Source organism: Lissotriton helveticus, chromosome 6 (assembly GCF_964261635.1).
Source record: "Lissotriton helveticus chromosome 6, aLisHel1.1, whole genome shotgun sequence".
NCBI classification, from domain to species: domain Eukaryota; kingdom Metazoa; phylum Chordata; class Amphibia; order Caudata; family Salamandridae; genus Lissotriton; species Lissotriton helveticus.
Window position 1 is genome coordinate 3097297 of NC_136067.1, and position 12341 is coordinate 3109637.

General features: G+C 51.8%; 1 protein-coding gene across 1 annotated transcript in view; it reads right to left on the reverse strand.

Moving 5' to 3' along the window:
* The window catches only part of LOC144761524 (uncharacterized), a 745631-nt gene that overhangs the window by 540466 nt on the left and 192824 nt on the right, over positions 1-12341 (reverse strand). The window contains 1 exon segment of the mRNA XM_078646848.1: positions 10346-10360. Coding sequence (XP_078502974.1) covers positions 10346-10360 — 15 coding nt within the window.

The window sequence follows — 12341 nt, forward strand, 5'->3', positions numbered from 1 at the left end:
GCGGCCTTTGATACGGTCTCTCATACCGTACTCATAAAGGCTCTTCAATTCTCAGGTGTCATGGGGACCGCCTTGAGCTGGCTGAGCTCGTTCTCTCGGACCGCACCTTGCAGGTCTTTTCATCTACCTCCAAATCCAAACCTCCTCTCTTGCCCTTTGGGGTCCCCCAGGGTTCAATTCTCAGCCCTCTGCTGTTCAATATTTACATCAGACCACTGGCAGCTCTAGTAGAGGAATCTGGGTTGTCGCTTTTTTCATACAATGATGACACCCAGATCCTCTTCTCTCTGTCAGCCGACAAACAATCTGAGACCTCGGCACTTAGATCCGGCCTCAGTAAAGTTATGGTTTGGATGAACGCCAATCTTTTGAAACTCAATGGCGACAAAACGGAGGTTTTGATCCTTGGCAAGGATCGCGGTATCTGGGGCCCCCAACACTGGCCTCCAGAAATGGGTACACTACCTCAGCCTGCCACTCAGGTGCGCAATCTTGGCTTTATTGTAGATGACTCGCTTTCCATGCGGCAGCAAGCCACTAAGGTTGCTGCTACCTGTTTTACCATTTTGAAATGGTTAAGGAAGATTGTGTGGATGCTTCAATTTTATACCCAGCGTACCGTGGTTCAGGCCCCGGTGACTTCCAGGCTGGACTACGGGAATATCCTCTATCTGGGTGTCACCAAAGAAATAACACGTAAACTACAGCAAGTACAAAACTCTGCCACGAGATTACTCTGCCGAGTTCCCAAAACTGTTTCAACATCCAGGTTATTGCTCGATCTCCACTGGCTCTCAGTGGAGAATCGAATCAAGTTCAAGGCCCTCACGTACATGTTTTGCATTAAGTATGCTAAGGCCCCCGACTATGTACAACAGCTGGCCATTCCCTATGTCCCCTCCCGCACTCTCAGATCCTCTACTCAAGAGAAATTCCAAATCCCAAGAGTCAGACTGTCTCGTATGGGAGGGCGTTTGTTAGAAATGGGATCCCTGGCTGGCCAGGGCTTGCGCCAAAGTCAGTCAGAGACCACCACTTCCACGTCAGGGCAAGGGAGTTACACGCCAAGGTAACCCCTGCTCACCCCCTTGGTAACGTAGCACGAGCAGTAAGGCTAAACTCGGAGGCAATGTGCGTTAAGTGTTTGCGCGCGCACCCCAGCAACAACACCCAAGGCCCACCACAAAGGAAACTCCACACAAGGTTATATATAAAAATAGCCTTTGTATTACATCAAAACACATTAGATAATAACCACATACTTTACAATGTGCCAGAGGCACGGGCAGAATTTACTGGGGATATATGTACAAGACAGGGCCACCTGGACCACTGTCAGGAATAAGCACTTTTAGAAATAACACTTTTAGAACATAGAACATATAATTGAGTGATCTCCTCAGTAGGCCTGAGAGGGCAGTGGCGACCTGCGCGCTACAAGCGTTTGGTTGGGGCGACCAAGGTGTGGGCTCAGAGGAAGAGGGGGCAGGGTGCGGGCGGCACAGCGAAGCGGACGCGGCTCAGAGGAGAGCGGCGCGGCTCGAGGCATGAGGGCGGCCCAGGCACAAGCTGCCGAGGTGCAGGATGTGGGCGGCCCAGGCGGAGCAGAGCACGGCTTCACAAGGAGCAGTGCGGCTCATGGCGGGGGCGGCTAGGCACGAGCTGCAGGGGAGTGAGCGAGGCACACTTCAGACGAGGCCCCTGCGGCCCAAGGAGATCAGACAAGTCCCAGCAATTTGTCAGGGAAGGCACAATAGAGTCCACTGGTCCTGGGACTCTGGTCAGGGGGCAAGCTCAGTATCAAGCCCTTGGAGATAGTTAAACACCAAATAATCATATAGCACACAACCAGTAATCACTGGTAAGAGGTAAGTACCACCTACGCAACCCTAACCACCTTAGGAGAATGTCACGCAGGGAACCAGGAACTCACTAGAAACACCTGTACTAGGAGAAAACAACCACCTAAGTGTCACCATACATTTAGGGGTATAGGCATGGGAACAAAACACATGATGCATAAACATACATTCAGAGGTGTAAGAACAAGGCACATGACGCATCAAAACACATTCAGAGGTGCAGCAAAGAACAATTTGCAGAAATTACATTAGCACAGAACTTACATCAAAGTCCAGGTTGTGCCACTGCGGCAGAACCTAAACGTAGCAGCTGCCCACTACTGGCTGGGCAGCTGAGGACAGGGACAGAACAGGGCCTAAACGCTGCAGCTGGCACTAAGTGCTGCGCAGCTGCTGAAGGCCAAGGTAGGGATGAAGGAGTGCGACTCACTCCTAAGTCCAAAGACTTGTTCCTAAAAAGCAAAACCTAAACGGTGCAGCTGCCCACTACTTGCTGGGCAGCTGGAAAACAAATCTGCGACAGGAGCCCTCACTGGCCCCTCAGGAACAAAACTACATCAACTGTGGGAGCCATCTGGCTCTGGGGTAGAGGAGGCGCAATACGTGGGAGCCCTCTAGGCTCTAAAACCATACATGTGTCCCCTGGAGCGTTGGAGTCCCCCCCTCTGGGGACTCGGAATACCGAAATTCCCCCTGAGCCTCGTGGGCTCTGCACACAAATGCCCCCTCAACGTTGGAGCCCTCTGGCTCTAGGACAACTTGGGGCATATTTGGGAGCCCTCTGGGCTCATGAAAGAAGACACGTGCCCATCGTTGGAGTCTTCGCGGCTCTAAATACATAACGGCCCACGGGACGTTGGAGCCTCTCGGGCTCTCATCACAAACGTTGGGGCGGCCCACTGCCATCCGGGGCCGCCCTAAATGCACTCCTGGCTCTGTGCCTTACACCGGCACTAATGCAGGCAAGGAGGTAAGCACTCACCGGGGCTAGTGCGCAGTCTACTCACCGGAGGTCCGTGGCAGCCTTCTCCGGTCCCCGGCATCATGCACTGGAGAGCCCTCGCTCCTCTGGGACTCTCCCTCTTATCTTTCATGCGGTGGGGGGGGGGTCAGTCTCGCCCCTCGTCAGCGTGGCACCAGCAGGTGCCTGCCTTCACCCGGTCCCTCATCTCGGGACCGGGACTTCGTGTAGAGCCCTCGAGGCTCCGGGCTGCCATCTCCTTCCGGGCAGCCTCCAATCAGTGCGTGGCGGCGGGCGGGACTTCCTTTCCAGACCGGAAGTCCCGCCCAGAGTCAGGCACTACGGTGCCTGACTTCCTATTTTGCGGCGCGAGGGCCGCGGCGGTGATTTCACGGGGGCCAAATGAGGGGTGGGCACCCTCGATTGATAAAATAAATGTTGAAGCGGGGTGGCACTCGTATCTAAAAAAATGAAGCAATTACTGCATAACGCAGGGTGGGCACCTGCGAGGGGCACACAAAGGGCAGGAGCGTTTCCCTCCTCGGTAAAATGACAGCGCTCTGCCCAGAAATGAGAAATAAAGCGCCCTCAAGGCGCTAGGGGCACAGACAGCACCAGGCCCCTCAGGAATGACCCCTACAACAAGAAGGGTCCCCAGCAATCTAGCCCCCATAGGTGAGGAGGCAAGAGGGTCCCACAAAGTCCTGGATCATCAAAAGATGGAGCAAGCAGCTCCCAAGAACAAGGAAAATTCCTCCAGCCTCCCAGTCCAGCAGGCATCCAGGCAGCCAGGGGCTGGGCAGGGCCCAGGGAGGCAAGCCTTCCCCTGGGCCCCAGCAGCAGCACGCCCCTGGTATATTCAAGTCAGGAACAAGAACATTTTGTAAGGAGACACAGCCCCTTTTTATACAGTGAATTCCTTTGTCTTTGCTCAGGGTGAGGGGAAAACCAGTCGCAGCTGGTTTGTGAGCACTCTTGATGTGCTCAGCCCCTCACTCTATTCACTGGCAGGGCTAGGGTCGTTAGACGCACCACAGGGGGCGGAGCCAGCATTGTGTGGGGAAAGCCCAGCCCTATTCAGGACCCAGGTGCACCTCTCCCTCACATCCCACATGCTGATCTCAACACTCACCACCGGGGCAGACCTATCATGACTCATGGAGCCTGGCACCCCAGCCAATCACACGCCAGCACCTTTACAGCACACGCACAGCCATGTCTAGAAGTGGCACTTCCACACTAGACACATACACGCCGCATACATCATTTTGCAGCATTCAATCACACAAGTCCGCACATACCAGACTCGAGCCTGCACACCCCACGCATCAGGAACTACCAGGGACACATACATTCCCCATGCATTTCTATGGGAGGGCAGGCCTATCTCACCACACGCACTCAGAGTGCGCACGCACTTTCCACTGGGACACAGTGAAAGTGCGCAGAAACCAAGAACCACTAATGCCATGTCACAATTAAAAGCAAAAAAGTTCAGGGCTGAACCTGCCAGAAGGGCCAAGTCCAACAGCGTTCTTTCTCTCACCTTGGCCTCACTTTGTGGAATGCACTTCCATTGCCCCCCCGCCCACACTCTGACCTTCTGTCTTTCCGCAGATCCCTAAAAACGTGGCTTTTTGGCCAATAATTCCATCCTCCCTCGGTTGTTCTCTGTCGGTGCCGGGAAAACCCTTTGGGGTAGCTGTGCGCTGTTATATAAATTTAAATAAATAAAATAAATCATTCATGGTCCCAAATTGAGTGAATCATCTGAAATAAGGATTGGTGACGCTGACAGTCACTGTAATCTTTCAGATGGTGGGAACTTCAGTCCGCCACTGTGTTGGATTGACCAGGTAAGTACTCTGCTATTACTGAAATCTGATGAGATAGGCAATAATCCGAGAAGTCCTTGGCTATCTCACACAAACATCAGGGATTTCGTACCCCCCAAATTGTTGATGTATCGCACTGCGATATATTGTCCATACGAAGAAGGGTGTTTCAAGATACCGACTTGGGGGAGAGGGTCCGAATCGCAAACGACCCTGCCAGGAGCTTCAGGCAGTTGATGTGAAGGGACACGCCTTAGAGGGACCATCTGTGGATACCTCACCGCAATGGGCTCCCCAACCCTAATGGCTGGCATCAGATTCTATCGCTATCTCCAGGAGGGACCCGAATATTGCCATGCCGTTCCAGGCATCTACGTGGGCTAGCCATCACCGAAGCTTCTCTCTTACGTCCTCCGTCAGAGGAACCTGATCCGAGTAGGACTATCCCTTCTGAAGGTGACGTATTTTGAGGCGCTTTAGGGCCCGTTGGTCGGAGTTTCGCAATGGACTCCGGCTGGGTCTCAAAGTTGTGTATTAGGAAAAAGATTCACAGTCATTGCAGGATTCTTTTTTTTCCGGATGTTTTGCAAGAATTGTATGGTTTAGAACTGCATTAATGGTTTTCTCCTGAATTCTGAATAAAGAAAGAGGACACTTAGACGATGTCAAAAGTTTATATAGAAAAACAAAACAAGAAAGGCCAATACTGATACTCTAGAAAGAGAAGAATTTGTATATAAAATGTTCTGCTTTTTGACAAATATATGTTGAAAGTTTAAATATATGCACTTTCAAAATTCATTTTGTAAAATAAAATAGCGATTAAAAAGCTTTTCCCATTTTTTGATCAGGCGACTTCTTTTGGTTGTTAGAATAAGGCATTAAACAGAGTATCAGTATTGGCCTTTCTTGTTTTGTTTTTTGATTATGTGGGCTCAGCCTTACTGATTAGAGCCAACCCTGGTTGTTTTGGAAAGGTTTATATATAGGGCAATGGCTCTATGGTTGGTCATGTGCTAATGTGATATCATGGGAAATGTAGTATTCATAAAACTTTATTGTGATTGGCTGCTGTGAGATGTAGTAAAAAAGAAAGTGAAGCATTATCCTCGCCTCCATGTCCTGAATAGAATTGAAAATTCTTGTCAGGAATGTTCGCACAATTTTAATTCTATGTCAGGACCAGAGGCGAGGATATGCATTACTGTCTTTACCTTTATTAAACAGCAAGTTCAAAGTTCAAAAGTAAAACACATCAGTACACAGTACTACATCTCCCATGAACCATAGGGAGTAACCATAAGCCAATAGTGCAACAGTCCATTTATTTTATTTATACAGGATTTGTAATGCGCATGGCTGCCTCAGCCACGAGGCGTCCCAGCGCAACCAGAAACCGAGAAGGTGCAGAAAGACTCACAAGCGTCCGACATCAGATGGTAGGAAACAGCCATGTTTTTAAGGACTTCCGAAAACGTCAAAAGATTAGAGACGACTCGGATACGTCCTGGAAGGGACTTCCAGAGTTTGGCCGCCAAGAGGACAAACGAGCGCCCCCCGCTCTCGCTTTTTTTACTCGGGGCGACACAGACCAGACCGTTATTGGCAGTTCGCAAAGCACACCTGGGCATATAGGGCTTCAATAGACCCGATAGCCCAATAGGGGCTTGGTGCTTCAAAATGTTGTAGGCGATGCAGAGCACCTTAAACTGAATACGTTCTTCAATGGGCAGCCAGTGCAACTTAAAGAGCACATGAGCCACCGACTGAGATCTTGGAAGCGCCACTAACATATGTGGTGCCGTGTTCTGAACCCTCTGCAGGCGTTTAATACTAGCTTTATTGGCACCCAGATATAAGGCATTGCCATAATCAAGCCTAGCAGGAATGGAGGCCTGCAGGATGGTTTGGTGCACTCTGGGAGTAAAAAAAACAAGCAATGGCCTCAATCCTCTCAGGAGTTCAAAACAAACAGCGGCAACAGCTCTTGTCTGTTTCTCGAATGTTAGTCCAGTGTCGAACCAGACACCCAAGTTCTTTACCGTCTCCTTCGATGACGGGCGGGTTTCAGATGATCAGGCCACCACTGCTCTGATCAGAGCTCCTGGTCCTTCCCATACAGTAGAATCTCGGATTTTCTGGCGTTTAATTGAAGACAATTTGCCTTCATCCAATCCGAGATGACCGACAGATCCTCCTTGAACTTCTCCAGGTTGCCGCTGCAATTTTTGGAAAAAGCGATCACCAGCTGGGTGTCGTCTGCGTACGACACCAAGGACAGCCCCCTGCCTCTGGCCACCTCCGCCAAGGGTCTCACATACAGATTGAATAAAAGCGGTCTCAGGATGGAGCCTTGAAGGCACCCCGCGGCACAAGGCATGTTCCTGAGAATGAAAAGGAGGCACTGACACTTGGAAAGACCGCCCAGCCATCAATCAATCAATCAATCAATCATAACATTTGTATGGCGCACTACTCACCCGGAAGGGTCTCAAGGTGCTTGGGGGAGGGGGTCCGCTACTGCTCGAACAGCCAGGTCTTGAGTTGTTTCCTGAAGGCGTGGTGGTCCTGGGTCAGCCGAAGGTGGATGGGGAGGGAGTTCCATGTCTTGGCCGCCAGGTAGGAGAAGGATCTTCCTCCGGCGGTGGCTCTTCGGATGCGTGGTACGGCGGCGAGGGCGAGGGTTGTAGATCGTAGCTGGTGGGTGGGCGTGTAGAAGGTCAGACGGGCGTTGAGGTACTTGGGGCCCAGGTCGTGGAGAGACTTGTGTGCGTGGGTGAGGAGTCTGAACGTGATCCTCTTGCTGACGGGGAGCCAGTGCAGGTCCCTCAGGTGGACGGAGATGTGGCTGCATCGGGGGATGTCCAGGATGAGTCGGGCGGAGGCGTTCTGGATGCGTTGGAGTCTTTTCTGTAGCTTGGCTGTGGTTCCGGCGTAGAGGGTGTTTCCGTAGTCCAGTCGGCTGGTGACGAGGGCCTGGGTGACCGTCTTCCTGGTTTCGGTCGGGATCCATCGGAAGATCTTGCGGATCATGCGTAGGGTGTTGAATCCATGAAACCATGTAGCCTAAACCACGACATAGTCCTTCCTGTTTCTTCACTGCTTCGCGTCTGTTGTCATGTCTCTTTCCTTTTCTGACAAAATATTATTCATGGGGATATTTGGGCTTGTCGACGAAGTGTTTCTGCTTATTTCTGCGTAATTATGAGCGTTTTTGATGTTGCTTTTAGCAACGCACACTTTGTCAATTTGCTCAACGTGCTGCAATATAACCGCCCGAGCGCATCCTTATACCACGCCGGTGCGGTAGGTAGTGCACTTTCGCATTCCCAATCGGCACTTTAGAATGTGTCACAGAGCAGCTCTGTTTAGTGCTCTTGCTACCGCGTTGTGCTGGGGGATTTTCGGCGAGTTCCACACTCTGTGCATTTCTCCCCCCCAACCCTTGCTTTACAAAACGTGGGCGGTAAGATTAGGGTCCAGTTCCGAGGTTGTAAAAAATAACACACAATATTCTGACCCTGTTAATGTTTTGAGTCCTGAGCACCAGAAAGGGGGCTGCCCTATTAACCCGTTGGCTGCTTCCGCTTTTTTGCGGCAGTGCGGCCATTTTAACCCCTTCAGCGCGGGTGACAAAGCCAGCTCGTCATGGGCGTTACCTGCGCTGCGCGCATGACGAGCTGGCTTTGTCACAAACAAGCCATTTTTGAAATTTCAGCGCACGGCGGGAATTCGCGGTAGCGCTGAAGCGGTTAAAAAACGGGCGCGGTCGCGTCGGCCATTGTCCGACGACAGCACCAGCGAGGTAGGCCGACGGCAGCAGCCAACGGGTTAAAATAGATACAGAGAGTAATAAATGGTATGCTCTCACCATTTCTTATTCATGCAGTCCCAGCGATACCATGATTATTCACCCTCTTTTTCCTCACTGGAGGCATGACCCCACCCAGCTGCGCCTTCCTGCAGAGGTGGACAGGATCACCACACAGGCTATTTTCCAGGCACTTGCTCCTCTGCAGGAGAGTGTCGCTAAGCTGATGGCCCAAGGTTCCAAGTGCACAGGAATCCTGGCGGATTAGGGGCTGGGCCTAGCGTGGCGACCTCGGTCCCCACACGCAAGGCTGGCAAGCGTGGCACAGGGCACCTGGACGGCTTTGACTGGTTGGCTTCCATGAGAGTGCACGCATGCTGAAGGATGCACCCTACCAGGAAGAGGAAACACCCGAGTTAAAGTGTGACGTTGTCGCAACAGACTTTGACCCCGAGGAGGGGTTCCCCGATCAGGGGGAGGGTGATCTAGAGGATGACGAGGCTTCTTCAGATGAGGCCCAGGACTTGGGTAGATTCTGGCACCAGAATTTGGCCACCTCAGAACCATACGGGGGTTGCTGCTCCTTGTGACATGTTTGACCCTGTGGGCATATATCAACCTCGTTCAGGGGAGTGGGTCCTGGACAAAAAATTGGCAGACTATGTGGTGAGTAAGATCTACCAACCCCTCAGCAAGGAGGTGCAAGCTCATCTCCGAGCGGAGTGTCCCAGACCATCCTTGGGGAATAGGGTCACAGCGGTGCCTGATATTGACCCTAAGCTGTGTACCTTTTTTTGGCAAATACATGAAGGACCACAAAATAGGGATTGACTGCCCCTGGAGGACGTGTCAGGATAAACTCAATATGGTAGGACCCTTAAAGAAGATTATCGAGCTGGCAGAGCAGGCTAAGCAGACAGGGAGACCCCTTCCCACACATGACATTGCGGGTTGGGCTCAGAGCGCAGTCTGCCTCCTAGGCAACGCCAACTGTGCCCTCTCCGCAGACCATCGCCGCTCCCTCCTCATAAAAATAGACCCCAAGCTGGGGGAGCTCTCACTGTTGGAGGCGGGACCTGTAGCGCAGGGCAACCTGTTTGGCGAGCCTTTCGTCAAGGAGTTGGGGACTTTTTTCTCAACTTTTTCAGCCCTTGACAAAGTCTAGTCATCCATGAGAAAGATCTTCCCGGGGAAGGTTTTTGTAGGGGCCGAAGAGGCAGGGGTCACTCTTCCAGCCGCCAGTCCTACCAAGGCCCTAACAGAGCCCAGGTCAGGAGGAACAATGGATGGCACGGCGGCCGTCAGGGGACATTCTACCACACCTGCGGCGGTGTAAGAGGAAGGAAGAACGGGGCCAGTGGAGGAGCCAACAACAGCACCAGTTACAACGGTAAGCCCCAGCCTTTCATTACCTCTCCGTTGGGGGGGTAAACTGTGTTGGTTCATGCACAAGTGGGTGGAAATCACGGCAGACCAATGGGCGCCGGCGACTGAGTAAGGGTACCACATAGAGTTCTACAGAATTACGGTCCAAGCAGCAAAACCCTGCCCACTGTGTTTTTTCACACAGGACACATTTCTTATCGACCAAGAAGTACAAGACCTTCTGGTGAAAGGCGCAATATGCACTTCCGCTCTTCACTCCAGAGGCTTCCTCAGCAATCTGGTTCTGATGAAGACAAAAGATAAAGGCTTCCGCCCCGTGATCAACCTCAGATCCTTCAATGAATGCCTGATTACCATCATTTCAAGATGGAGGTGACCCATCTCCTCAGGGACCTTCAGTTAGAGTACGATTGGTTATCAACTTGGGGCTTGTCATCAACCAACAGAAGTCAGATTTGACTCCACAGCAGAACATGACTTTTGCATAAACGTCAGCACGGCGACCCTGAGATTGCCAGATCAGAAGATAGTCACGATCAAGAAAGAACTGAAGAAGATTCTCAGGAGGGATAGGACCTCCCTGCGGCAGCTGGCCACGATTGCTGCATTGTTAGTCAAGTCAAGTCAAGTCATAAAATTTATATAGCGCACTACATACCCAGAGGGTTTCAAGGCGCTTAGGAAGGGGGGGGTGATTATTTGTCAAATATCCACGTTTTAAGCTGCTTTCTGAACGCTAGGTGATTCTGGGTGAGGCGAAGGTAAGCGGGGAGTGAGTTCCAGGTTTTGGCAGCCAGGTAAGAGAAGGATCTGCCTCCCATGGTGGTCTTGTTGATGCGAGGTACAGTGGCGAAGGCTTGGCTGGAAGAGCGGAGTTGGCGGGAGGGGGTGTAGAAGGACAGTCGAGAGTTGAGGCAGTCTGGTCCGATGTCGTAGAGTGATTTGTGTGCGTGGGTGAGCAGTCGGAAAGTAATCCTCTTATTGACGGGTAGCCAGTGGAGATCTTTAAGGTGACCAGAGATGTGTTCGTTGCGTGGGATGTCTAATATGAGTCTGGCTGAGGCGTTTTGGATTCGTTGTAGTTTATTCTGGAGTTTAGCGGTGGTACCTGCGTAGAGGGTGTTACCGTAGTCCAGTCGGCTCGTGACCAGAGCATGGGTGACTGTTTTCCTTGTTTCGGTGGGGATCCAGCGAAATGTTTTTCTGAGCATGCGAAGAATGTTAAAGCAGGAAGATGATACGGCGCTGACTTGTCTGCTCATTGAGAGTGAAGAATCCAGGATGACGCCAAGGTTCCGTGCGTGGTCTGTCGGGGTGGGTGCATTTCCGAGGGCTTCTGGCCACCAGGAGTTGTCCCATGCAGAGGGGGAATTACCTAAGATGAGGACCTCTGTTTTGTCTGAGTTCAGTTTCAGTCGGCTTTGTTTCATCCATTCGGCGACTTCTTTCATTCCTTCGTGAAGGTTAGTTTTGGCGGTGCTGGGGTCCTTGGTGAGAGATAGGATCAGTTGAGTGTCATCTGCGTAAGAGATGATGTTGAGGTTGTGTTGGCGGGCGATGGCCGCGAGGGGGCTCATGTATACGTTGAAGAGGGTGGGACTGAGTGAGGATCCTTGTGGTACGCCGCAGATGATTTCAGAGGCCTTGGACTTGAATGGTGGGAGGCGGACTCTCTGGGTTCTTCCGGTGAGGAACGAGGAGATCCATTCCAGTGCCTTTCCTTGGATTCCGATGTTTCTGAGGCGTTGTAAAAGGGTGCTGTGGCAGACAGTGTCGAAGGCTGCAGAAAGGTCGAGGAGGATGAGGGCGACTGTGTCTCCATTGTCCAGTAGAGTTCGAATGTCGTCTGTTGCTGCGATGAGGGCGGTCTCAGTGCTGTGTTTGGCTCGGAAGCCAGATTGTGAGGGGTCGAGTGATTTGTTGGCTTCGAGGAAGGCGGCGAGCTGGTTGTTGACAGCTTTCTCGATGACTTTGGCCGGGAATGGAAGAAGCGAGATGGGGCGGTAGTTTTTGAGTTCGGTGGGATCTGCTGTTGGTTTTTTCAGAAGGGCGGTGAGTTCAGCGTGTTTCCAATGTTCTGGGAAGGTAGCGGAGTTGAAGGAGCAGTTGATGACGTCTCGGAGGTGCGGAGCTATGACGGAGTCTGCTTTGTTGAAGATGTGGTGAGGGCAAGGGTCTGTGGGGGATCCAGAGTGGATGGAATTCATCAGGCGGATGGTGTCCTCAGTGGAGATAGGGTTCCAGGCGTTAAGGGTGTTAATGGGGGGAAGATGGACAGCTGATGGTAGGGTGGGTTGGCTTCCGGGTTGGTTGTCAAAGCTGTTGTGGATGTCAGCAATCTTGTTGTGGAAAAAAGAGGCTAGGGAATCGCAGAGGGTTTGAGAGGGGGTGATGTCGTTGGAGTTGGCCGAGGGGTTGGAAAATTCCTTGACGATGTTGAAAAGTTCCTTACTGTTGTGGGCGTTGTTGTCAAGTCGATCCTTGAA